A 26,366-nucleotide genomic window follows, 5' to 3' on the forward strand; every position below is an offset into this window, starting at 1 on the left:
TCTCAGTACTTGTCTTTTTTGCTAATTGATTCATTATTGTAACCTCAAGTCAAGTCAAGTCAACTTTTATTGTCATTTCGAACATAACTGCTGGTACAGTGCATAGTAAAAATGAGACAACGTTTTTCAGGACCATGGTGTCCTAGATTGAACTAGATTGAACGTAATAAAAAAAAAACAGAGAAAGCTATACTAGACTACAGACCTACACTGGACTGCATAAAGTGCACAAAAACAGTGCAGGCATTACAATAAATAATAAACAGGACAGTAGGGCAAGGTGTCAGTCCAGGCTTCGGGTATTGAGGAGTCTGATAGCTTGGGGGAAGAAACTGTTACATAGGCTGGTCATGAGAGCCCGAATGCTTCGTAGCCTTTTCCCAGACGGCAGGAGAGAGAAGAGATTGTATGAGAGGTGCATGGGGTCCTTCATAATGCTGTTTCCTTTGCGGATGCAGTATGTAATGTAAATGTTCGTGATGGCAGGAAGAGAGACCCCGATGATCTTCTCAGCTGACCTCACTATCCGCTGCAGGGTCTTGCGATCCAAGATGGTGCAATTTGTGAACCAGGTAGTGATGCAGCTGCTCAGGATGCTCTCAATACAACCCCTGTAGAATGTGTGAGGATGGGGGGTGGGAGATGGACTTTCCTCAGCCTTCGCAAAAAGTAGAGACGCTGCTGGGCTTTCTTTGCTATGGAGCTGGTGTTGAGGGACCAGGTGAGATTCTCCATCAGGTGAACACCAAGAAATTTGGTGCTGTTTACGATCTCTATCGAAGAGCCGTCGATGTTCAACGGGGAGTGGTCACTCCGTGCCCTCCTGAAGTCAACAACCATCTCTTTTGTTTTGTTCACATTAAGAGACAGGTTGTTGGCTCTGCATCAGTCCGTTAGCCACTGCACCTCCTCTCTGTAAGCTGACTCATCGTTCTTGCTGATAAGACCCACCATGGTCGTGTCATCGGCAAACTTGATGATATGGTTCAAGTTGTGTGTTGTAGCACAGTCGTGGGTCAGCAGAGTGAACAGCAGTGTACTGAGCACACAGCCCTGGGGGGTCCCCGTGCTCAGTGTGATGGTGTTGGAGATGCTGCTCCTGATCCGGACTGACTGAGGTCTCCCAGTCAGGAAGTCTAGTATCCAGTTGCAGAGGGAGGTGTTCAGGCCCAGTAGGCTCAGCTTTCCAGTCAGTTTCTGAGGGATGATTGTGTTCAATGCTGAACTGAAGTCTATTAGCAGCATCCGAACGTATGTGTCTTTTTTGTCCAGGTGGGTTAGGGCCAGGTGGAGGGTGGTGGCAATGGCGTCATCTGTTGAGCGGTTGGGATGGTACGCAAGCTGCAGGGGGTCCAGTGAGGGGGGCAGCAGGGTCTTGATATGCCTCATGACGAGCCTCTCGAAACACTTTATGATGATGGATGTAAGTGCAATGGTAGTCATTGAGGCAGGACACTGAAGACTTCTTTGGCATGGGGACGATGGTGGCGGCCTTGAAGCATGTTGGAATGGTGGTGCTGCTCAGGGAGATGTTGAAGATGTCAGTGAGAACATCTGCTAGCTGGTCTGCACATCCTCTGAGCACTCTACCAGGGATGTTGTCTGGTCCAGCAGCCTTCCGTGGGTTGACCCTGCACAGGGTTCTTCTCACGTCGGCCATGCAGAGACACAGCACCCGGTCATTCGTAGGAGGGGTGGACTTCCTCGCTGCCACATCATTTTCTGCCTCAAACTGGGCATAGAAGTTATTCAGCGCATTTGGGAGGGAGGCATCACCTGCACAGTCAGATGATGTTGTCTTGTAATTGGTAATTACAACCTGTGGTAATCTTTATGTTTTGTATTATATTGTTGCCGCAAAACAAAAAAAAAATTATGACCTACACTCAGTGGTCCCTTTATTAGATACGCCTTTTCATCTGCCCATTTTGCTGTTCCATTGTATAGTCAATTTAATCACCGGCTCAGATATTCTGAAAAGACAGGGTTTCGGCATCTGAGGTGAGAGCCGGTTTCGCTCATGCTTTGTGAAGGTCACTCCTCTCTCCATAGTGCTGAGGCTATGAAGACCGCCAGACTGCTTTGCTCCATGGCCACTAATATGATGAACTTATAAGCGAGGCTTTGGTTCTTCTCTGGGCTTCTTATGTTTTGGATGGGAGGACTCAATTGGATTCGGAATTTTTGTGTTTTTTTCCCCTTTCTGTTGCGCTTTAGGTGTCAGCTTTTATTTAAAATAATTTTTTTTTGGCGTTTCTTGTTTTGTGGCTACCTGTAAGCAAACAAATCTCAAGATTGTATTATTTATACATTCTTTGATAATAATTGAAAACCCCTTTTTACTGAGCATCTCCGGAAATGCGGTTTCTTAGCCCCTCGGTAACAGCCGCTGTACTCCGGAAATGTGGTTTCTTAGCCCCTCGGTAACAGCCGCTGTACTCCGGAAATGCAGTTTCTTAGCCCCTCGGTAACAGCCGCTGTACTCCGGAAATGCAGTTTCTTAGCCCCTCGGTAACAGCCACTGTACTCCGGAAATGCAGTTTCTTAGCCCCTCGGTAACAGCCGCTGTACTCCGGAAATGCAGTTTCTTAGCCCCTCGGTAACAGCCGCTGTACTCCGGAAATGCGGTTTCTTAGCCCCTCGGTAACAGCCGCTGTACTCCGGAAATGCGGTTTCTTAGCCCCTCGGTAACAGCCGCTGTACTCCGGAAATGCAGTTTCTTAGCCCCTCGGTAACAGCCGCTGTACTCCGGAAATGCAGTTTCTTAGCCCCTCGGTAACAGCCACTGTACTCCGGAAATGCAGTTTCTTAGCCCCTTGGTAACAGCTGCTGTACTCCGGAAATGCAGTTTCTTAGCCCCTCGGTAACAGCCGCTGTACTCCGGAAATGCGGTTTCTTAGCCCCTCGGTAACAGCCGCTGTACTCCGGAAATGCGGTTTCTTAGCCCCTCGGTAACAGCCGCTGTACTCCGGAAATGCAGTTTCTTAGCCCCTCGGTAACAGTCGCTGTACCCCGTGGCGAGAACCCCACCTTTCTCAGGCTCCGTACATCTAGGGTGTGTTTGACTTGGTTCCCAGCAAACCCGTGAGGTTGGGGTGTCTTGCCCACCCAAACCCCAGTTTGTGTGAATGCTGTGTGATTTACTGCCTCCTTGCAGTCGCCTGTGGGCAAGAAGTAACAGACAGTACACTGCATTCAGTTATAAAGGAAGGATATTCATGAACGTTAACTTAACCAAAGAGTTATTAAAGAAAGGAAAGAAGAAAAAAATCAAAAAAGCCCCATTATAATTAAACAGTCAAATGTGCACATATGTTGGAGCTCATCTTGAAGTTGTCTGTAACTCATGCGCTGGACCCTCGGTCTGCGTGAAAGCCCACACCACCTTACGAATGTCGATCAAAATCCATCTTGAACAAACAGGCTCTCTCATGTGAGTAAAAAACACAAAATGCTGGCAGAACTCAGCAGGCCAGACAGCATCTATGGGAGGAGGTAATAATGACGTTTCGGGCCGAAACCCTTCATCAAGAGTGTAGTAACATGGGATGGTCGAGGGGGGATAAGAAGTGGGGGGAGGGATAAAGTAGAGAGCTGGGAAGTGATAGGCTGGATGGAAATGGGCTAGGGGGAAGGTGGAGAATTATGGGAAATAAAAGAGAAAGAAAGGTAGGGCTGGGGGGAGAGAGTATAGTGAGGGGGGAAAAAGAGAGAGAAAGAGAACCAGACTAAAATAATAGATAGGGATGGGGGTAAGGGTGGGGGGCAGAGGTATCAACGGAGGTCAGTGAGTTGGATGTTCAGGCCAGCAGGAAGGAGGCTATCTAGGCGGGAGATAAGGTATTGCTCCATCGACCTGCGTGTGGCCTCATCTTGACGGTAGAGGAGGCCATGGACAGACGTGGGACTGGGCGTATTGGTCTCTCATGTGAGTATTGGTCCTTCCTCCTTGAAGCCATTCATCTGCACAAAGCACCTCGTGCAACAGGGACGGCATCCTCAGCCATCTTCCCCCCGTCTTCTCCTTGTTACGTACCCGTAATGGTTTAAATGAACCAGCAGCAATAGGCCACGCCTGGAGTCTGGTTTTGACGTTAGAACCACTATCTTTATTAGTATCTACTTAGAGACGAATAATCAAAAGTTAACAGTGTTATGAGTATACATATGTGTAAGTATAACTTCCGAACGATTGAGCTCAGAGGGGTGGGGCATCAGGCCTAAAATCTTGAGATGGTGAGGTATGAAAGCTCAGTTCATCCACAGATTCAATGATGTGAGAGAGATATTTGTAATCCAAGGTGAATGTCGAGAGAAGGCATTTATGTCTTGTTCCACAGGTTCCATGGTGGTAAAACAGGATAACAATCGCCATAGATTTTATCCATCATCATTCTAAATCCACATGAATTATCACCAATAGTAGCTTATCACAGGGGTACCATCTTCAAAGGGAACTACCACCCAGGCAAGGGTTAACACATAGATAGATTCCACAAGGTTGCCCCAATCACACAACGTGATAGCCACTTATCGATGTGCTGGGTCGATGCTCAACCCAACCTTGTGGTCACTGGAATGTTCCAACCAGCAACCCCTTTAGTCACTGGCTTCCTTCCATTGTCCGACTCCACTGCGACTGAGTGTGTTGTGAGTGAGTGTCCTTGCTTAAATCAAAACAAGCTGCAGAGTCAAATAGTTCCGCCCCTCTCTCTCTCTCTTAGTCAGAATTAAACAGGAGCCGAGAAAGCCAGCGGCTGATGTCTTAAAATGACAGTCCATGGCAAGATAAACCTAGGGGTTCATCACATCCTGGCTCCCACCAAAAAGACCTTGACCCATTCCAGTGTCGCTCACAAAGACCTCTCGGCCCTGTGTTCTCTAGAACCTTTTCTAGAATTCTACCATCCTAATTGGCTAACACCATATTCCTAAGAACAACAAAGCCTGTTATCTCAGCTCAAACCCAAACAGACTGAAAGTAGAACAGACTGATCTTACGGAACTGATCAACCTAAATACCTACAGCATAGCAGTAAAAAGAATCTTAACCATGGTGTTACATAAAAGTACTTTGAAATTGAACTGATTTGAAAATCTTGGACATGGCACACAAGGCATATACTAGAATAGTTCTGCAGATGGGGATTTGTGGTGTGAAGTTAGTTGAACGGGCTGGAGTTCTCCTTGGAGCAAGGAATTTTGATTGGAGATTTGATAGTTACGTTTGAGATCATGATAGGTTTAGAGAGAATAGACTGAGAGGTAATTCCTAGTATTGGTCTTTTCAAGAATTGGGGAAGTATTTCCAAGTGACAGGCAGAATTTATTTTCTGCAGAATGATAATGATCTGTAACTGAATCACTATTAGCATGGAGGATATAAAGGTTGCCAAGGCTGTCAAACGGGAAGCAGGAAGTACTGGGGAAATGATTTGCAAGGCCATGGAGGAAATGGGACAAACTAGACAGCTGTACAAAGAGCTCTCCTTCTACATTGAAACAGTTCTACAATTTTGTAAATATTTTCAGATGCAAAATTGCAAAAATAAACAAATCATAGCTTCTGCTTTATAAAATAAAACAATCTTAGCATTGTGATGAACTTCAATAAAAAAATAAATTACAAAAAACAAGAAAATCATTTTTCTGTAATTTATGTGAAAATATGAAAAAGGGTATTTCCCAGAGCTGAGCAAGATTACACTGAAAAAGGATCCAGTGCTTTCCTGACATTTATGATGAATAAACCCTTTTCAGGCTTCCAGTCGGGTACAGGTATCAATTTTAACTGATGTTTCAATGACAAACTCTGCCGTGCTTAGGCATGTCTAGTCTGGTGGTATATATATCCATGTCATCTGTTCCTCCTGATTGGTTAGCCCTCATCCAATCAGGCTTCTGCTGCCTCACCATGTGTGCAATTGAATTCCACATTTTCACTTACAGCGAGACCTTCACCTTTGTTAAAATTATTTTTCTCTAGTTTTATTTCAGTGGCTTCCTTCACCAGGCGATACCAACAGTAGTTTTGTGCCGTCGAAGTCAATCCTTTGGCCACTGCTAATGCAATGTTCTGCTACCGCCGATCCGTCTGGGTAACCCAAACGGATACACCTCCCATGCTCCTTGGCTCCTTGATCCGAGTTTCCACTGTGCACCCCATCTGGTCAATCTGTGTCGCTCCACATTCTCAGGGAATCCTGTAAACACCAGCCATTCTGAGTCCCAGGCCATTTTTGACCGGTATCAGCTGTGATTTGAGCTTCATCAAACATGAGGAAATCTGCAGATGCTGGAAATTCAAGCAACACACACAAAATGCTGGTGGAACACAGCAGGCCTGGCAGCATCTTTAGGAAGAAGCACAGTCAACGTTTTGGGCTAAGGAACAACACCGTATATTCTGTCTGGGTAGCCTCCAACCTGATGGCATGAACATTGATTTCTCTGACTTCTGTTAATACCCCTCCTCCCCTTCTTACCCTATCCCCTATCTATCTATCTATTTATTTATCTATCTATCTATCTATCTATCTATCTATCTATCTACTATCTATCTATCTATCTATCTATCTATCTATCTATCTATCTATCTATCTATCTATCTATCTATCTATCTATTTATTTATTTCCCCCTTCCTTTTTTCTCTATCTGCCCCTCTCACAATCATTCTTTGTCTGCTCTCCATCTTCCTCTGGTGCTCCCCCCCCCTTTCTTTCTCCCTAGGCCTCCCGTCCCACGATCCTTTCCCTTCTCTAGCTCTGTATCCCTTTTGCCAATCACCTTTCCGGCTCTCAGCTTCACCCCACCCGTTTGAGATTCCTTATGGGTTTGTGGATGGTATTAATCTGGTATCTCTTCAGGCACTTTTGAAATGCTTTATCATACACACTCTTAACACTGTTGTTGAAGGACAACACTGAGGTGACAGGTACAGAAAAATAAATGATCAAACTGGAGAGAGGTAGAGATTCACTGATGGATGGTGCTGATTATTTTCATTACCAGTCTTTCACTGATTTTTTTAAAATCTCAGTTTATGGGGTAGAGAATTTTCTCATAGGATTTTTATACTATTAACTTTTACTGGATTCCAATGCCACCAAGTGTCATGCCTAAAATTCACCTCTAGGTCATTTACACACTAGAGGACCAGCACCTGATTTTCTGCTTTATGTCTACCACCTGATGGCCTGGAGGAGAGTGAGGGAAGTTACTCCTCTTGTCTCTTTATCTCTAATCCTCCTACTCATACTCAACACCCAACCTCTGCCTCCATCACCGAGTTCTTTCCCATCTTCCACCTCTCCATCTGCTCCTGACCCACGTTCTCCTCTCACTGGGTGCCCTCCAGCCAATGTCCCCATGTTACACCTTCCTTCCCTATGAGATTCCATCATCTGTGGTCTCTGTTACCTCCACCTGCTGAGTTCCTCCAGCATTTTGTGTTTAATGCTTTGGATTTCCAGCATTTGCAGATTTCCTCGTGTTTTTGTTGCTCGGTGTAACCTGGCATTGCTTTTCTGCCAACCTCACAGCAAAAGGTCACTGTGTTCCTGGGACTTTTAAAACCAGGGTAACCATCACATATAATAAATTTAAGCCAAGCTGCTTTTTTTTCTCACACAGACGATATTTTCTTTAACAGGAAGTTTGCATAATATCTGATAAAATGTGGAAATTAATGTGGAATATTTGTTTTGAATTGTAAACAACTGCAAATTTTGGTCACTAAAACCATGCTTTCTATTTGACAGGTGCTCTGGATTAGTTTACACATACCGTGTCTTTAAGACTCCGACCGATTCATGGACTGTTGAAGTAAGAGAAATTTGGTTTTTATTATCAATGTTTACTTCACTGTTTCAATTCCTTTCAAAGCCATTATGTATGCATGCTTAGGGTTTCAGGCTACGAGCATGTCAAGGTTTATGGCGGTTAGTTGTGGTTTTACGAGAGGGATTGGCTAACCCTTGTGGGGCTTGCCTTCTGCAGATCGCTTTCTTCTTGTCTGGAGAAGGTTACGCTGCTGGGGCTTGAACGTATTTCATGGGAGCACCAAAGGCTGAGGGTGACCTAACAACTGCTTTTAGTGTTAAGTTGTATTTTGAAGGATGAGTTGAGAAAGAACTTTTCCTCTGGCTGGGGAGGCATTGATGAGGAGTTGTCAATTCATATTTTTCACCTAGAGCATAAGGAAAGATACTAGAAACCATTTCTTCCCTTTGAGGTCACTGTGAAGAAGGAATCAGTTTGTTTATTGTTGTTATATTTTTCTCCTTGGGAAAGAGCTGGTGGACTGCTGCAATTTCCCACCATCATCTTTTCTGCTTTCTTTAATGTGTAATATCTTCTGTTTCACATGTAACTTTGTTTAAATTGACTGAGGTGATCTTTTATATCATTTCTTGGTACCAGTATTTATTGGTTAGTTCTTTACATACTGTTTACAATATAGGGCTTTGCTTTCTCTTCAGCCTATTAGAATGTCTATCCAATTCCCATTTTCTGCTCAAATGAAGTGTCTTTACCTAAAACATTGGCTGCCAATTTTCCCTCGGTGCTGGTTGACCTGCTGTACTTCCAGCATCTTTGAATTTATTTTGGATTTGCAGCATCTTGTATTTTGCTTTTTTTATATGCCCTTGTTAAAATCTGTGTATGCGTTTCCAAAACTCATGCGTTGATCAACGGTACTAACCACTGCTATCCTTGATCAATACAAGTGCTTTAGAGATGCATCACAGATTTTAACAAGGGTATAGCTGTAAAAATACGAAGCACACATTACTGTCTTTTCATGAAATGGAAATATTTCTGAGGTTGGTTCACATTTTTTTCAGAAGTCCCATTGTCATGGAGGCTTACAGTATGTTCTCTCACGGGGGTGGGAACATGAGGTGACACTGGCAATGGTTGAAACACTAGTGAGTGTCAGTCCTCTAGTTTTCTGACAATACCCCACTATAAAACCAAGCAAACTCTTACCCTGCCTTCTTAACAGTGGCTTTGTTAGATTGGTGTCAGCTTGACATAACAGCATCGCATAAATGCAAGGGGATGTTGTTGTTCTGTTGCAAACCTTCCTGCTGTCACCTATTGCAACCAATGATGCTCTAGGCAGCTCACTGGAGAACCTTAGATGATAACTTACACAAAGTAAAGAGACAGATGCCACCTTATATATTTAAAATCTTCCAAATTAAAACATAGAATATATAGTAGAGCTGTACAGCCCCTTTGACCCACAATGTTGAGCCAGACTTCTAACCTACTACATGATTAATCTAACCTTTCCCTCCAACATAGCCCACAACTCTCTACTTTCCTTTCATCCATGTGAGAAGAGCCCTTAATATATCAGCCTCTACCATGACCCTCGGCACTTATCACTTCCTGTATAAAAGCCCTACCTCTGACATTGGCCTTATACTTTCCTGCGTCACTCACCTTAAAAGGATGCCATTGCTGTCCTAGGAAAAAAAAGGCACTAACTGTCCACACGATCTATGGATCTTATCAACTAATACACCTCCACCGAGTTGCCTCTCATTCCCCTTCACTCCAAAGGGAAGAGCCTTAGCTCGCTCAACCTCTCTTCACAAGACATGCTCCCTAATCTAGGCAGCATCCAGGTAAATCTCTGCACCCTCTCGAAAGCTTCCACATCCTTCCTATAATAAGGTGACCAGAACTGAACACAGTATTCAAAATGTGTTCTAACCAGATGTTTATAGAACTACAATGTTACCTTGTGACTTTTGACTTACATTGAGGCTTTTTTTTCCTCCCCTGAGCTGAACATCTTCACTAATTGAAATGGATCTCTGATTTTGCACCTTGTCTGACTGGCATGGTACCATTGAGGTGGATTCTTCAGTGCAATGCACCAGTATCCTCTTACTTGAATGCTTGGAACTCTGCCTCAGAACTGCCCAGCAAAGTTGGTCCAAAAAAAGGTGAATTAAGGTTAGAAACAAGAAAATAATTTATTAATTTTTGCATGCTTGATTGGACACAGACCTCAGATTATTTCTATTGCCCCTGGTAATATACTTGAATGGAAAAATAGAATTAATATTCTGAGTAGTTTTGTAAAGATAGACTAAGATTCAGACCTTATCATCATTTGAAGTTTATCTTCAGCAACTTTGTGATTCATTACTCTATTAAAACATGTGTCTACACTCTTTAATTCAACTTTATCTCAGTAATTTATTCCTTGATTTTACAATTTTTTAAATCAGTCCTATTTATCTTCTCTTTATACTGCAGCATATTTATATTCTGAAAGTAGATGGGGTAGAGGGCAAGATCACTTAACATGCTCTGAAGAGTAGGACAGTGGGGATTTTCAACTCAATAAATAGGATGCTAAATAATGGGTCAGTGGAAGTTGATACCTGCTTAGCTCTTATTGAGTTTGGAATATAAAGCTGGCCAAAGCCATCTCTTTGCTTTTTGTGTTGGATTTACACCCCATAAGCAGGTTACATTTTATCTGGTCTGTGCTGCTATTTATGCTCCACATAAACAGAATGTCTTCCCTAGTCTCTACTTCATTTTTCAACCTTTTGATCCTTTAACAGTATTCCCCAAAATACACATTCAGAATTTAGCTGTTTCAGTTTGACTTATTCAATGTTCCTTTTTTTTTTATAAACAAAACTATGTTCATCAGCTGCTAAAACAACCTGTCATTTATCTGTCATTGCTGTCAGCATATTCTAACTCATCATAGTATCTTTACATAAACATACATCTGCTGTTAGTTCTGTATTCCTGAAGAAGGGATTCAGTCTGAAACGTTGACTAACTATTCATTTCCACAGAAGCTGCCTGACTTGCTGAGTTTCTCCAGCATTTTGTGTGAATGTTGCTTTGGATTTCCAGCATCTACAGACTTTCTCATGTTCTACATTTCTTGTTCTGTTTGTTCTAAACTTGTAACATTTCCATTTTGACTGTATTGAAGAAATGATATTTGCAAAAATATTCCACTTCCATCTTTATTACCCAGAGGATAATAGGCTTTTGGAATTATATATACAGGAGATGCTATTGGTATGGAAGGCTCTACAAGGGGTAGTTAAAATTGCCCAATGCATTACTGGCACTAATGATATATATATATATATACACACACACACACACCCACATATATATATATATATACACACACAGAGAAAGGTGCCAGAAATGAGCCAGTAGCATTATGAAGGACCTAACATACCCTACTGATGGACCAGTCGTCCCACTCATATCAGGTACGAGGCTATGTAGCATTCACACCAGGACTATCAGACTCAAAAACAGTTACTTTACTGAACCAGAAAGGCTGATCAACATCTCCACCCACTAACTCCACCACTACTTTATTATTTCCCATCAGTCACAGTACTGCCTTGTGTCACTTTACAAACATACAATCAATCTATGCATATAAGACATCTGATGTATTTACATTTATTCTGTTTTATTTAAATTATCATTATTGCATTCTTTGTCTTGTGTGTTATTTTTGTGTTGCATCAGATCGGGAGTAACAATTATTTTGTTCCCCTTTACACTTGCATATGGGAAATGATATCAAACAATCTTGAAACTTGAAATGAATTGCTCACAGTTTGCTTTAACTTCCTGAACATTCAAGTTCAAGATCAGGGTTTTAGTCATTCAACTGTACACATGTATACGGCTAAACGAATCAATGTACCTCAAGGATCAAGGTACGAAGTACACAGTACATAGATCACATACAGTATGTAAAATAATATTAACAGATAAAAATAAAGTATTCTGTGGATATATAAGTTGACATAAAGTGCATAAATGACATATAGTTAAACATACAACACTATTACTGCTACTGATGCTGTAATAAATAATACGTACTGGGTGGTAGCAGGGTGTTCAGAAGTCTCACAGCCTGAGAAGAAGCTGTTACTCAGCTTAACAGTCCTTCATCTTATACTGTGGTACATTTTGTCTGATGGTGGGAGGCCAAAAAGACTGTGGGATGAATGGGAGGGGTCCATGTTGGACAAATTGAAGGGGTTGTTGATGTTTTGGGTAGCAGGTCATGATTTTGTGAAATGCCTGGCTTGCTAGGGATATAAGTTTCCCCCCCCCCCCCCCCCCACCTTCCTCTGTTCCCCATTTTGACCTTTTTACCTCTTCTCACTTGCTTATTACTTCCCACTGGGCCCCTTCCTTTTCTTCTGTGGTTCTCTCTCCTCTCCTATCAGATTCCTTCTTCTCCAGCCTTGACCTTTCCCACCCACTTGGCTTCACCTATCACCTTCCAGCTAATCTCCTTCCCCTTCCCCCCACCTTTTTATTCTGGCACCTTCGGCCTTCCTTCTCAGTCCCAAAGAAGGCCCTTGGTCTGAAATGTCAACTATCTATTAATTTCCATAGATGCTGCTGGACCTGCCGAGTTCCACCAGCATTTTTTGTGTGTTGCTTAAAAATGGTTGTTATTAATGTTGGATTTTTAGTGAGGTGAGGAATCAAGATGGGTCTAATCTGATACCAAGAGTTAGACTTAATTCAGCATGCTAAATTTTCTTTTTGTTCTGATTTATTTTTTTCTTTTCTTCACAGACAGCACCTGGAGTCAATCGGAGGTTGTTTCGTAAGGTGAAGAACTTAATTTCTGCCTACCAAAAGGAAGATCAAGGCTTAGCAATACCCTTATTATACCCAGTGTACAAGCAAAAAGGTATCAAATGTTCTTTACTGAACGGAAGTATGTGTGTTTAGCAATAATACTCTTCTTATCCATTCCATTGCATGTTTGATGCTGATGTGTCTTATTTCAACATTTTCCTTTTATCCTGTTGTACTGACCAGATTTGCTTAAACCATTGAAGTTTGAGTGGATTTTAAACTATGATATATTTTGAAGCTGTAAAGTTTCTCTCTGTATACCATATATGTCAAACACAAGGCCTGCGGGCCAAATCCGGCACGCGGTGAAATTATCTTTGGCCCGCGAGATAATATCTAATTACTATTAAAGCTGGCCCCAGTAATCGAAGCGCCTATGGCGTATGATATGGCTAATGCTGAGTTTATTCAGGTACCAGGTTTTCAGGGTTTTTAGTGTTTATTCGGCAGTCTTGCTCTACATAGCACCATCCAGAGACAGAGAAGCAGTTTCAGCGACAGGTTGATATCGATGCAATGCTCCTCAGACAGGATGAAGAGGTCAATACTCCCCAATGCCATTAGGCTTTACAATTCAACTGCCAGGAGTAAGATATGTTAAAGTGCCGGGGTTGATTGTATTTAATGTATCTAAGTAAACTACTTAAGAACTTTTTAAAAGCTATTATTAATGCTTTTTGAGAGAGTGATTTAGATGCATATCATATTTTTACTGAGTAATTCTATGTAATTAGTTTTGCTAAAACAAGTGTATGGGACATTGGAAAAAATGTTGAATTTCCCCATGGGGATGAATAAAGTATCTATCTATCTATCTATCTATCTATAAGAAACGGAATTTGTAAAGTGAAACACTTTGTAGTTATAGCAGAGACTGAGACACATGAGAGCAGGCTGAAAAAACGGAGGCAACGAAAGCTGCGTTCGCACGCGTCCGACTGATCTGGCCCGCATGAAGCTGCATTTTGCTCAATCCGACCCATGACCTAAAATGAGTTTGACACCCCTGCAATACTATTAGGGCATTGAGGTCATGATCAATTGATGTTACGACCTGTCTCCTTATTACCCAACCAATCTCAATGTGCTTTGGAAACTGACCTTCAATGGACATCAAAGGCAAATGGGACAGTGGTCACTATCAAGAACAAGAAAGTTCACCCTCCCTCAAGCAAATCGCTTAGCTGCTAAGAGATTTAATCCCATTGTGATGATTCTTTAGTGAGCTGTAAAACCTGGAACTTGCAGCAGAGGGAGCCCTCTTGACTGGTCACACCTTGTTTTTCACTTTTGGGCAGGAAGTCTACCGCCTTCAGGGAAACAGAAAATTCTGCTGCCAAACCCTGCTCACTACTGTTTCCAGAAAGCTTAATGCACCCCATGAGTCCTAGGCTTTTCTTATCAATATCTTACTAATCTGTAGAATTTCCACCCTGAACCATCTTTTGCTGTTTAGTGTCCTCCTTTAAACTTATTTATTTCACCAAGTATTTATCATCACTAATATTTTTATTTAGGGTTCAGATTTTGTTTTGTTAAATATCTTTGGTGTCTTTTTGTATTGCATTTGATCTATAAATGCAAATTGTTATTGTAATTGTAGTAGATAATGTGAGTGACCATTGTTATAATTTGTGTGATGGCCATTCTTTGCAGCTTCTAAAGCTGCTGTTACAGCATAGAGATCAAGAATGGAAACTTGAGCTGAGTTTAATTTCTTCCATGATCCAGCATAGGTACTCTTTGCAAAAGAATAATTAATATACCATTGACAAGATATTGCAAAACTTCCCAAGAGAACAAAGCTTTGAAATATTCTTAGCTTCTATGTTTAACTAACAAACTAATGAAAATTATAGCTAAACTTTATAATAATTTAAGAGTAACATGCAGATTTGATGAAATTGTTCTTTTAACAGGAAGTTTCATTTGTTTCTGCAGATAATGTAAAGGATGAAGATTATCAGATGATGCACCCAACTGAATGATGCCCAATTTTTTACATTATCAACCCGAATTTTGACTGAATTTGCCAGAAGTGTTTTCAATCAAAATACATTGTAGCTTAGATACACGTTAATTGATCTTTGACATTTTCCACCATTGAACATTCTAATTTTTGTTTCAGTTAAACTTGTAGCCAAGCTAATTTGTAATTCAAACTTTTCCAAAATAAGTTTGAGGCATATATTTGTCTTTCGTCAGTAGTTTATACAATGGACGGCTCCTGGTATTTCATTATTTATTTATTTTGCCTTCAAACTTGTTAGAGAAGGGTTTTCTATATACTGTATTCAATGTTGTTCCAAGACAGCTACTGTAGTTTGGTAGTAAACCCAAAAATCCATATTTTAAAAAATGATTGACGTGTTTTTTTGGGAAACATTATGCTGTGCAATTTGGGAATCTTAAAATCTTATCAAGTATTCAGCAGGTCAGTTGGCATATGTGGAAAAAGAAACAGGTTTATCATTTCATGTTAATTAACTTTCATTGAATTGGCAATAGCTACATATGTAAGGGCAGAATGTATACAAGAAAATGCATTGGGATTATTGACAAACGACCTACATTCTGGTGCAAGCTGCACTCAGAATTAATAGAAACTAATTGTCCTGTTTATTCACTGAGAGCATCAACAAAATGCTCAGTTTACAACATACTGCTGTATTTAGGAGGTCATCAGTGCTCCTACTTGTGAAGAGTGAACTTTGTCACTTGTCCTTTTCTAGAGAGCAGCCGGCTGGAAGAACAAATGGAATAGCCATATCTGTGGATTTGCCAATAGATCAGAGTGCATTCTTTTGAAGGATTAAATCAGCACTTTTTGCCGACTCAGTCAGCATAGACTAACTTGTAACTCATTCAACCCAGTTCTGCCAGATCATATATATATGTATGCATATATCTGAATTTTTGAATTGAAGTTTCTAAGTGTGTCTAGGTCTGCTGGAGTGAGCATGCAGTGATTGGTAGTGTGATGTGGGAGAGTTGTTTCTAGTACATATCTGACATGCATGCACGTGAATGAGTGTTAACTGAACTTAGGGTTCTCCATGTGGGTTAAATGCACATGATCATCTGTGTAACTGGGATCCCATTTTGCAACAAATGGTGGCCAATCAGCATTGTCCACTGATTAATGTATATGCAGGCATGATACATGCTACTGGCTTGACCATCCAAAATCACAGATGACTCTCACCATAAATGTATGTCAGTACATTGTTCTATAAAATGGAAGCACATTAGTTTCAGCAATGTAATCCCAAAGGTATTGAAATTATGAAACTGCTTTTGTGGTAAATTAGTTAAATTACAGGGAAGTGCTGTAGATGAAAGAACAAAACAGAAAGTCAGCTGTGGGGCAGAATGTAGGGGAGTTTAACTGATGAAAATTGCTGCTGAGCAAAGGACTTGTTCTTACCTCTATGTCCCACTTCCCTTTCTCTTAAAACTTATAATTAATTATACAAATATGTTCAAAATGGGAGTAGCTGTGGATGCTGAGGAACATTATTGCAGAAGTTGAGATTACATTTCTATCTTGCTTCTTAAAAAGGTATCCCAGTTTCGATGAATTATCATTTATGCGGAATGCTAGTCCTGTTCCACATGTGCTGCTAATTTGCTGAATATTGGTAGCATTTCCTATTTTATATGAGAACACATTTTTTTGCAGAGTGATTATAGTATTACTGTGAAAAGTAGCACTCAGTGCAAAGATAAACTTTCACTAACTACATGGCGAAGAAAAAGCATTTCAGGATGTATGTTGTATATATTTCTCTGACATTAAAGGTACCTTTGAAACCTTTGAAACCTTGAGTTTAAGAAATTAAAGGTTGTCTTGATTTCTGTGTCCAGGGTTCTAATGACATTCATCTAATGTTATGACACCTCCTAGACTTAGTGAGGAATCAATATCTCTCAATTACTTTATGTGGGTGCATCTCATCAAATGTCACAAACAGGGACAGGACATGAGTTAGTTTTCTGTGGCCTTTAGGAGAGTCTTATATGGTCACACAGGAATTGAGGTGAATACATGGAAGACAAATTAGGACTGCATCATGAGATAAAGCAACCTGCCACAATGACTTTGCCTTGGATTTCATTGAGAAACATCACTAATTAGAGAGAAAAATATTTAATATATTTAATAACTAACAAAAAATGTCATTAGTCGAGGAGTTGCTTTAGGTACTTATGACTAAGTATCTTGTAAATTTACATATAAGACATTCTGAGAAATGACAATACAATACATAGTTAGAAAGCTATGAGACATTTGGGATATCTGCTCACCTCCATTTCATAATATTGTTGTAACTGATTCTAAATCTTTACTTGCATAAAACTTGAGTGATCTAGCAATAATCAAGTTCCCTTCAAACTTTCTTTATTATTAGTGACAGCTTTTAGACCAAAATGTCAAGTTTGATGAAACATATATTTTTATTTTGATTAATGCATCAGATTACTTGGCTGGACACATTTTGCTCTTCATGTCATCTGTAGCAGGATAGTTATGGTTCCAAACTTTCCTGAAATCTGTTTGAAAAATAACTGTAACATTAAAAGTGAAATTGACATTATTTTGGATTTGTACTTTCAGTTTTCCTCTGTTATCTCCTAAAGTCACACTTGGCGTCCAGTTCTATGGATGGCTGCTGCAACTGTAATAAAAAACTTCACTCATTTCGCCAGGTCTTTAACTATTTAGATGATATAAATGAGATTAATCATTCTCATGTCTAGCAGTTATTGGATAATAATTCTGACTGTGAACCCTGGCTGGTTTAATTGGCCTCATTCTCCAATGTGGAATGTTCAGAGCACTTTTAACAGGCTAATCTCTGTCCTGATTGAGATTAATGAGAAAAAAAAAATGTGCTGAAGCTTTCAGTCTCACATAACCTGGGGTTGCCTTTATTCATTGGCTATCTTGGACTTTGGGACTTAAACAGTAGCTTGTTGCATAGTTATGTGATTATCGTTGTTAAAATTAGTAAGGAAATACATTCCATTGGACTAGTTACATACAGTATATTCATTTTTATATCATAGATTTCATTAAGTAATGGATGATAAGTATTTTTTGAATAGCTCTGTACATAAACAAATAAAAAATATTATCAATCCAGACTGCTGTTTTTTTAATGTATCATTACACACATTTTTCCAATAAGCAAAAGGTGAAAACTGCACTTGCTGGGAATCTGAAATAAAAGCTGAAAATACTGGAGATGCTCAGCAGGTCAAGCAGCTTGTATGGAGAGAGAGAAACAGAGTTAATGCTTCAGATGTTTCATCATATGAAAGACTATTTTTCCAAAACATTAACTCTTTCTTTCTCCAAAAATTTATATTTACTTGGGAGATGGGCACAGAGTCTATAGAATTCAGGCAAGACAGTAGTGAGGTCATGGACAGAATCAGGATTACAGAAGAGGAGGTGCTTGCTGTCTTGAGACAAATTAGGTTGGATAAGTCTTCAGGGCCTGACGAGGTGTCCCTTCAGAAATTGTGGGAGGCTAGTGCAGATATAGAATGGGTCCTGGCAGAAGTATTTAAAACTTCCTTAGCCATGGGTGAGGTGCCAGAGGACTGGAGGTTAATGTTGTTCTGTTGTTCAAAAAAGACTTTAAGAATAAGCCAGGAAATTATAGACCAGTGAAGCTGACATCAGTAGTGGGTAAATTATTGTAAAGTATTCTAAGGAACTGGATATAGAAGTACATGGACAGACAGGGCTTGATTAAGGATAGTCAACATAGTCATGTCTAACTAATAGAGTTTTTCAAGGAGGATACCTGGAGGAAAGGCAGTGGATGTTGTCTACAGGGATTCTGCAATAACTTTGGAGAGGGTTCAAAGGAGATAAATGATTCTGGAATTGAAAGGCTTATAATACGAGGCGCATTTGATGGCTCTTAGCTTGTGCTCACTGAAGAATTGCTGGGGGGAATCGCATTGAAAGGCTTTGAAAGAGTGGATGTGGAAAGGATGTTTCCTATGGACTAAGACTAGAGGACAAAGCCTCAGAACAGTGGGATATCTATTTAGAATGGAGATGCGGAGGAACTTCTTTAGCCAAAGAGTGGTGATTCTGTAGAATTCATTGCCAGAGGCAGCTATGGAGGCCAAGTCATTGGATATATTTAAAGTAGAGGTTGATAGATTCTTGATTAGTCATGGCATGAAGGGGTACAGGAGATTGGGGCTGAGAGGGAAATGTATCAGCCATGGTGAAATGGTGGAGCCGACTTGATAGGCCAAATGGCTTCATTCTCTCTTATTGTCTTTAGCAAGGCCTTTGACAAGGTTCTGCATAGGAAGTTAGTCAAGAAGTTTCAGTCATTTGGTATTCATGATGAGGTAACACATTGGATTTGACATTAGTTTCATAGGAGAAGCAAAAGAGTGATATGTGGTTGCCTCTCTGACCTGAGGTCTGTGACTGGTGGAGTGCAGCAGGGACTGGTGCTGGGTCCGTTGTTGTTTGTTATCTATATTAATGATTTGGATGATAACGTGGAAAACTAAATCAGCAGATTTGAGGATGAAGCCCAGATTGGGTATTGGACAGTAAAGAAGGCTTTCATAGCTTGCAGCAGGATCTGGACCAACTGGAAAAATAGGCAGAAAAATGGTGGATGAAATTTAATGCAGACAAGTGTGAGGTGTTGCACTTTCGGAGGATAAATTAGGATAGGACTTACACAGTGAGTTAGACACAGGGCACTGTGGAATGCAGTAGGACAGAGGGATCTGCGAATATGGATCCATTGTTCATTGGAAGTGGTAGCATAAATAGTCAGGGTTGTAAAGAGAACTCATGTCATGTTGGCCTTCATAAAGCATTGAGTACTGGAATTGGGATGTTAAGTTGAAGTTCCAATATAAAACATTGGTGACGCCAAGTTTGGAGTATTGTGTGCAGTTCTAGTCACCAACCTATAGCAAAGGTATCAATAAGATTGAAATAGTGCAGAGAAAATTTAACAAGATGTTGCTGGGACTTGAGGACCTGAGTTACAGGGAAAGGTTGAATAAGTTAGAACTTTATTTTCTGGCTGTTGGCGCAGTGACATCAGCGCCAGACTCCGGAACGGAGGTTCCCGGGTTCGAATCCAGTCAGGCCGTTCCCGAGTACGCTTTCCATCTGCGCCGGGTTGAGTGTTGAGCCTGCAACTCGACCTCATAAAATAAAGAAAAAATACTGTGAGATGTCTGTGTGAGGAGTGGCGCGCCACACTCTCTTGTTCCGCGCCTTGTAAGGCATGAAAATTACTGACGCTGGCCTCTCAGGCCTGAGTCAACGTCATCATTATTCTCTGGAGCGTAGGCGAATAAGGGGAGATTGATAGAGATAAAGGTATATAGTTAGGGCAAATGCAAGCAGGCCTTTTCCACTGAAGCTGGGTGAGATGAGAACTAGAGGTCATAGGACAACGACTCCCATCCACTCCATAATGTACTGGTTAGGCACAGGAGTACATTCAGCCAGAGACTCATTCCACCGAGATGTAACACTGAGCGTCATAGGAAGTAATTCCTACCTGTGGCCATCAAGCTTTACAACTCCTCCCTCGGTGTGTCAGACTCCCTGAGCCAATAGGCTGGTCCTGGATTAATTTCCACTTGGCATAATTTACTTATTATTATTTAATTATTTATGTTTTTTATTGCTATATTTGAGCTTTGAGCAATTAAAGTTCAATCTTCAATATGCCTTTAAAAAATGGCCGCAGTTCATTTGATGTTATCAACTCAAATTCCTGATCTTTTGAGAAATGATCGAGAAAAGAGCCTTGTTCTTTTATGAACCCATGGCTTACTATAGAACATCCAGCAATGCCTACCTAAATCTTTTATAAGCTCAACATTTGTTATCCAGAAGGGTAAGCAATTCACAATTCTGCCAGGGGCTGTGGGTTTTAATGTATTTAAGGATTCATGGGATATTAAAATAAAAGTCTTTCTCACAGATTCCTGCAGAACTAAAATATGTTTAATCTTCAAAGGCAACACGAGTGAATCTGCAGATGCTGGAAATAAATAAAAAACACAAAATGCTGGCAGAACTCAGCAGGCCAGACAGCATCTATGGGAGGAGATAATAACGATGTTTCGGGCCGAAACCCTTCATCAGGAGTGAAGTAACATGGGATGGTTGACGGGGGATAAAAGTGGGGGATAAAGTAGAGAGCTGGAAAGTGATAGGCTGGAGGGAAATGGGCTAGGGGGAAGGTGGAGAATTATGGGAAATAAAAGAGAAAGAAAGGTAGGGCTGGGGGGAGAGATTATAGTGAGGGGGGAAAAGAGAGAGAAAGAGAACCAGACTAAAATAATAGATAGGGATGGGGTAAGGGTGGGGGGCAGGGGTATCAACGGAGGTCAGTGAGTTGGATGTTCATGCCGGCAGGAAGGAGGCTACCTAGGCGGGAGATAAGGTATTGCTCCATCGACCTGCGTGTGGCCTCATCTTGACGGCAGAGGAGGCCATGGACAGACATGTCGGAGTGGGAGTGGTCTGTGGAATTGAAGTGTGTGGCCACTTCAATTTCACCGAACACCGGCGCTCAGTCCTCCAGCAGTGGCAGGATCTCCCTGTGGCCACACACTTCAATTCCACAGACCACTCCCACTCCGACATGTCTGTCCATGGCCTCCTCTACCGTCAAGATGAGGCCACACGCAGGTCGATGGAGCAATACCTTATCTCCTGCCCAGGTAGCCTCCTTCCTGCTGGCCTGAACATCCAACTCACTGACCTCTGTTGATACCCCTGCCCCCCACCCTTACCCCATCCCTATCTATTATTTTAGTCTGGTTCTCTTTCTCTCTCTTTTCCCCCCTCACTATAATCTCTCCCCCCAGCCCTACCTTTCTTTCTCTTTTATTTCCCATAATTCTCCACCTTCCCCCTAGCCCATTTCCCTTCAGCCTATCACTTCCCAGCTCTCTACTTTATCCCTCCCCCACTTCTTATCCCCCCTCGACCATCCCATGTTACTTCACTCCTGATGAAGGGTTTTGGCCTGAAACGTCGTTATTACCTCCTCCCATAGATGCTGTCTGGCCTGCTGAGTTCTACCAGCATTTTGTGTTTTTTATATGTTTAATCTTCCAATTTTAAAATGTGCAAGAATATTTTTACACATTGAATCAGGTGTAGAATAATAACAATCACAGGACTGTGCTTTGCAATCAAAATGAAAGGAACAGTTATTACCCTTAAATCACTAGGCTCTTCAACCAGTGAGGATAACTTCATTTAACATCCTTCACCCCATCACTGAACTACGGACACTCTTCATCAGGATTCCCTCTCCTGAAGTCTACAATTAGCTCCTTGATCTTGCTGACATTGAGTAAGAGGTTCGTGTTATTACACCACTCAGCTGAATTTTCAATCTCCATCCTGTATGCAGATTTATCACTTGATACGACCCACAATACTGGTGTGATTAGCAAACTGGAATATGGTGTTGGAGCTGTCAAGGGTGAGAGCGAATATGGTTTCTATTATACTCTATTATAGTTCTTGGAATTTATGAGCTTGCCCCCAAGAAAATGAATCTCAGAGTTGTATATGGTGACATATATGTACTTTGATAACAAATTTACTTTGAACTTTGAACTTTGAATGTAAAGCGGCTAGGCTATTTTCTGTCAAGTGACTCACTTCCTGACTGTTCAAACCACAATCCATGTACGATTCTCTAGAGTCCTGAAGACAATACTTCTTTCACTTGACATTTCTGACAGTGTGCACCAAAAAGGTAGGCATTACAGCTCTTGCCTTAAAAACATGGACTCTTGTTCACCTCTCAGCTCTCAGGAGAAGAAACAAAGGCTGATTTATTTCCTTTCTTTCTCTTAGCTTCTGGGCACTGACTCTGACAGTCCATGTCAAAGGAATGAAAAATAAATAAACCAAATGTTCCCTCTGTAAGTTGAAAGCAAAATGTTATAAATATAGAATAATGGTAGGTGAACTCTTAAAATGTATATTCATATGTATGTCACCATCATTGCTGCTTTCACCCCACTCTTGTGGACTACTCCTTTATCTATAGAGAGTAACTATCATGGCCCTGTGAGTTGTTTACTGAATCGTCAATCAGACCAGGTGAGTGATGAACCTCAATGAGGCCATTCAAAGCTCAAAGTAAATTTTTAAAATCAAAGTTTACATATGTCACCATGTACAACCCTGAGATTCATTTTTTTCTTGAGGGCATACTCAATAAATCCACAATAGAATAATAACTACAATAGAATCAATTAAAGGGTCAGGCCACAGATCTCTCAGTGGGTGAGCATCTGGTGGACAGTGATCACCGCTCTCTGGCCTTTAACATTATCATGGAAAAGGATAGAATCAGAGAGGACAGGAACATTTTTAATTGGGGAAGGGCAAATTATGAGGCTATAAAGCTAGAACTTGCAAGTGTGAATTGGGATGATGTTTTTGCAGGGAAATGTACTATGGATATGTGGTTGATGTTTAAGGATCTCTTGCAGGATGTTAGGGATAAATTTGTCCCAGTGAGGAAGATAAAGAATGGTAGAGTGAAGGAACCATGGGTGACAAGTGAGGTGGAAAATCTAGTCAGGTGGAAGAAGGCAGCATACATGAGGTTTACGAAGCAAGGATCAGATGGATCTATTGAAGAATATAGGGATATAGTAAGAAAGGAGCTTAAGAAGGGGCTGAGAAGAGCAAGAAGGGGGCATGAGAAGACCTTGGTGAGTAGGGTAAAGGAAAACCCCAAGGCATTCTTCAATTATGTGAAGAACAAAAGGATGACAGGAGTGAAGGTAGGACCGATTAGAGATAAAAGTGGGAAGATGTGCCTGGAGGCTGTGGAAGTGAGCGAGGTCCTCAATGAATACTTCTCTTTGGTGTTCACCACTGAGAGGGAACTTGATGACAGTGAGGACAATATGAGTGAGGTTGATGTTCTGGAGCATGTTGATATTAAGGGAGAAGAGGTGTTGGAGTTGTTAAAATACATTAGGATGGATAAGTTCCCGGGGCCCGACGGAATATTCCCCAGGCTGCTCCACGAGGCAAGGGAAGAGATTGCTGAGCCTCTGGCTAGGATCTTTATGTCCTCGTTGTCCACAGGAATGGTACCGGATGACTGGAGGGAAGCGAATGTTGTCCCCTTGTTCAAAAAAGGTAGTAGGGATAGTCTGGGTAATTATAGACCAGTGAGCCTTATGTCTGTGGTGGGAAAGCTGTTGGAAAAGATTCTTAGAGATAGGATCTATGGGCATTTAGAGAATCATGGTCTGATCAGGGACAGTCAGCATGGCTTTGTGAAGGGCATATCATGTCTAATAAGCCTGATAGATTTCTTTGAGGAGGTGACCAGACATATAGATGAAGGTAGTGCAGTGGATGTGATTTACATGGATTTTAGTAAGGCATTTGACAAGGTACTACACGGTAGGCTTATTCAGAAAGTCAGAAGGCATGGGATCCAGGGAAGTTTGGCCAGGTGGATTCAGAATTGGCTTGCCTGCAGAAAGCAGAGGGTCGTGGTGGAGGGAGTATATTCGGATTGGAGGGTTGTGACTAGTGGTGTCCCACAAGGATCAGTTCTGGGACCTCTACTTTTCGTGATTTTTATTAATGACCTGGATGTGGGGGTAGAAGGGTGGATTGGCAAGTTTACAGATGACACAAAGGTTGGTGGTGTTGTGGATAGTGTTGAGGATGGTCAAAGATTGCAGAGAGACATTGATAGGATGCAGAAGTAGGCTGAGAAATGGTAGATGGAGTTCATCTTGGAGAAGTGTGAGGTGGTACACTTTGGAAGGTGTTATGTAACCCCGTAACCAGGTAACTTACCAGCAAAGATAGATGGATCAGCTGAGTCGGATGCTACTATTTTCAAACGTTTTATTCGAAAAGGGCACAAACGTATGGTTAATACAAAACATTCAGATCATATACATCGTCAAACTCAATCTAAAACACCGGTGTAACCATAATCAATCAGAAATAAGCTCTACAGTTGTCTAGGGGTTAATACAGAGTCCAATTGAAATCTAAAGAGTCACTCAGAAGTTTGCAGGCTTTTCCCTTTTGGGAATCGCTGGGGTTTTCACGTTGTAGAGAGAAAGAGGTGATTTGGAAAAGATAAACACTTGCCCGTCGTCTTGGCAGAGCAAATCCTTGGAATCAGGGGAGCAGACTTCCCCGTTGTTAGCTAAAAGCAGTCTTTCGTTGGTTCTAGCCACAGATTCAAAAGTTGGAATCTAACGCACGTGGCTTCCTTCAGAATGGCGTCCCGCTCCCACGGGAATCAATATCGTGCTTCCTTCGTCTCCTGGGTGCGTCTGAGGGTTCCCCCCCCCCCCCCAGACCCTCCTTTATACTTCTTCACGGGATCGCAGGTGTCAATCAGGTTGCAGGTGATGCGATCTCTCTCTCAACCAGCCCACTTTGCCTGAGGGCTTTTCACGTGGTCTCCATGAGACAATAGTCAAGGTCACCTTTATTCTGCTTCTTGGGAGAACGTGGTCTCTCTCTCTCTCTCCCATTTCCCTGGGTCTATTCAGCACATCCCTTCCTCTTTTGGGTCAGCTGACCCCCCTCTTGACTCGGGTTCTTGAGATTCTCACAAAGGAGGGGGCCGATGGCATAACAAAGGACAAACTCCATGGCAGAGAACACAGTAAATGGCAGGATACTTGGGAGTGTAGAGGAGCAGAGGGATCTGGGGGTACATGTCCACAGATCCCTGAAAGTTGCCTCACAGGTAGATAGGGTAGTTAAGAAAGCTTATGGAGTGTTAGCTTTCATAAGTCGAGGAATAGAGTTTAAGAGCCGCGGGGTAATGATGCAGCTCTATAAAACTCTGTTTAGGCCACACTTGGTGTATTGTGTCCAGTTCTGGTTGCCTCTCTATAGGAAGGATGTGGAAGCATTGGAAAGGGTACAGAGGAGATTTACCAGGATGCTGCCTGGTTTAGAGAGTATGGATTATGATCAGAGATTAAGGGAGCTAGGGCTTTACTTTTTGGAGAGAAGGAGGATGAGAGGAGACATGATAGAGGTGTACAAGATATTAAGAGGAATAGATAGAGTGGACAGCCAGCGCCTCTTCCCCAGGGCACCACTGGTCAATACAAGAGGACATGGCTTAAAGGTAAGGGGAGGTAAGTTCAAGCGGGATATTAGAGGAAGGTTTTTCACTCAGAGAGTGGTTGGTGAGTGGAGTGCACTGCCTGAGTCTGTGGTGGAGGCAGATACACTAGTGAAATTTAAGAGACTACTAGACAGGTATATGGAGGAATTTAAGGTGAGGGTTATATGGGAGGCAGGGTTTAAGGGTTGGCACAACATTGTGGGCAGAATGGCCTTTACTGTGCTGTATTTTTCTTTGTTCTTTGAAAGCACTTGGGCATTCAACCAGTGTGTAAGAGACAGCAAACTGTAGAAGTATAAAACAGAAAGAAATAATAATAATAAATAAGCAATAAATATCAAGATCATAAGGTGAAAAGTCCTTGAAAGTGAGTCTTTTGGTTGTGTCATCATTTCTGTGATGGGGCAAGTGAAGTTGAGTGAAATTATCCCCTTTGCTTCCCCCAAGATCCTGAGATTAAATACAGTTTAATTGCAGCTGTTGATGTGAGCTTATATCTAGAAATGAAGACGAAG

At 41.5% G+C, this 26,366-nt stretch overlaps 1 protein-coding gene across 1 annotated transcript in view; it reads left to right on the forward strand.

Moving 5' to 3' along the window:
• LOC140734279 (SH2 domain-containing protein 1A-like) overlaps positions 1–17,892 on the forward strand; it is a 45,470-nt gene extending 27,578 nt beyond the window's left edge. The window contains exons 3-5 of the mRNA XM_073058028.1: positions 7,762–7,825; positions 12,611–12,728; positions 14,618–17,892. Coding sequence (XP_072914129.1) covers positions 7,762–7,825; positions 12,611–12,728; positions 14,618–14,664 — 229 coding nt within the window. The 3' untranslated portion in view covers positions 14,665–17,892. The remainder of the gene's footprint in view (positions 1–7,761; positions 7,826–12,610; positions 12,729–14,617) is intronic.
• The last annotated feature ends 8,474 nt before the right edge of the window (positions 17,893–26,366 follow it).

The sequence above is a fragment of the Hemitrygon akajei genome, chromosome 10, assembly GCF_048418815.1.
Source record: "Hemitrygon akajei chromosome 10, sHemAka1.3, whole genome shotgun sequence".
Taxonomy (NCBI): Eukaryota; Metazoa; Chordata; class Chondrichthyes; order Myliobatiformes; family Dasyatidae; genus Hemitrygon; species Hemitrygon akajei.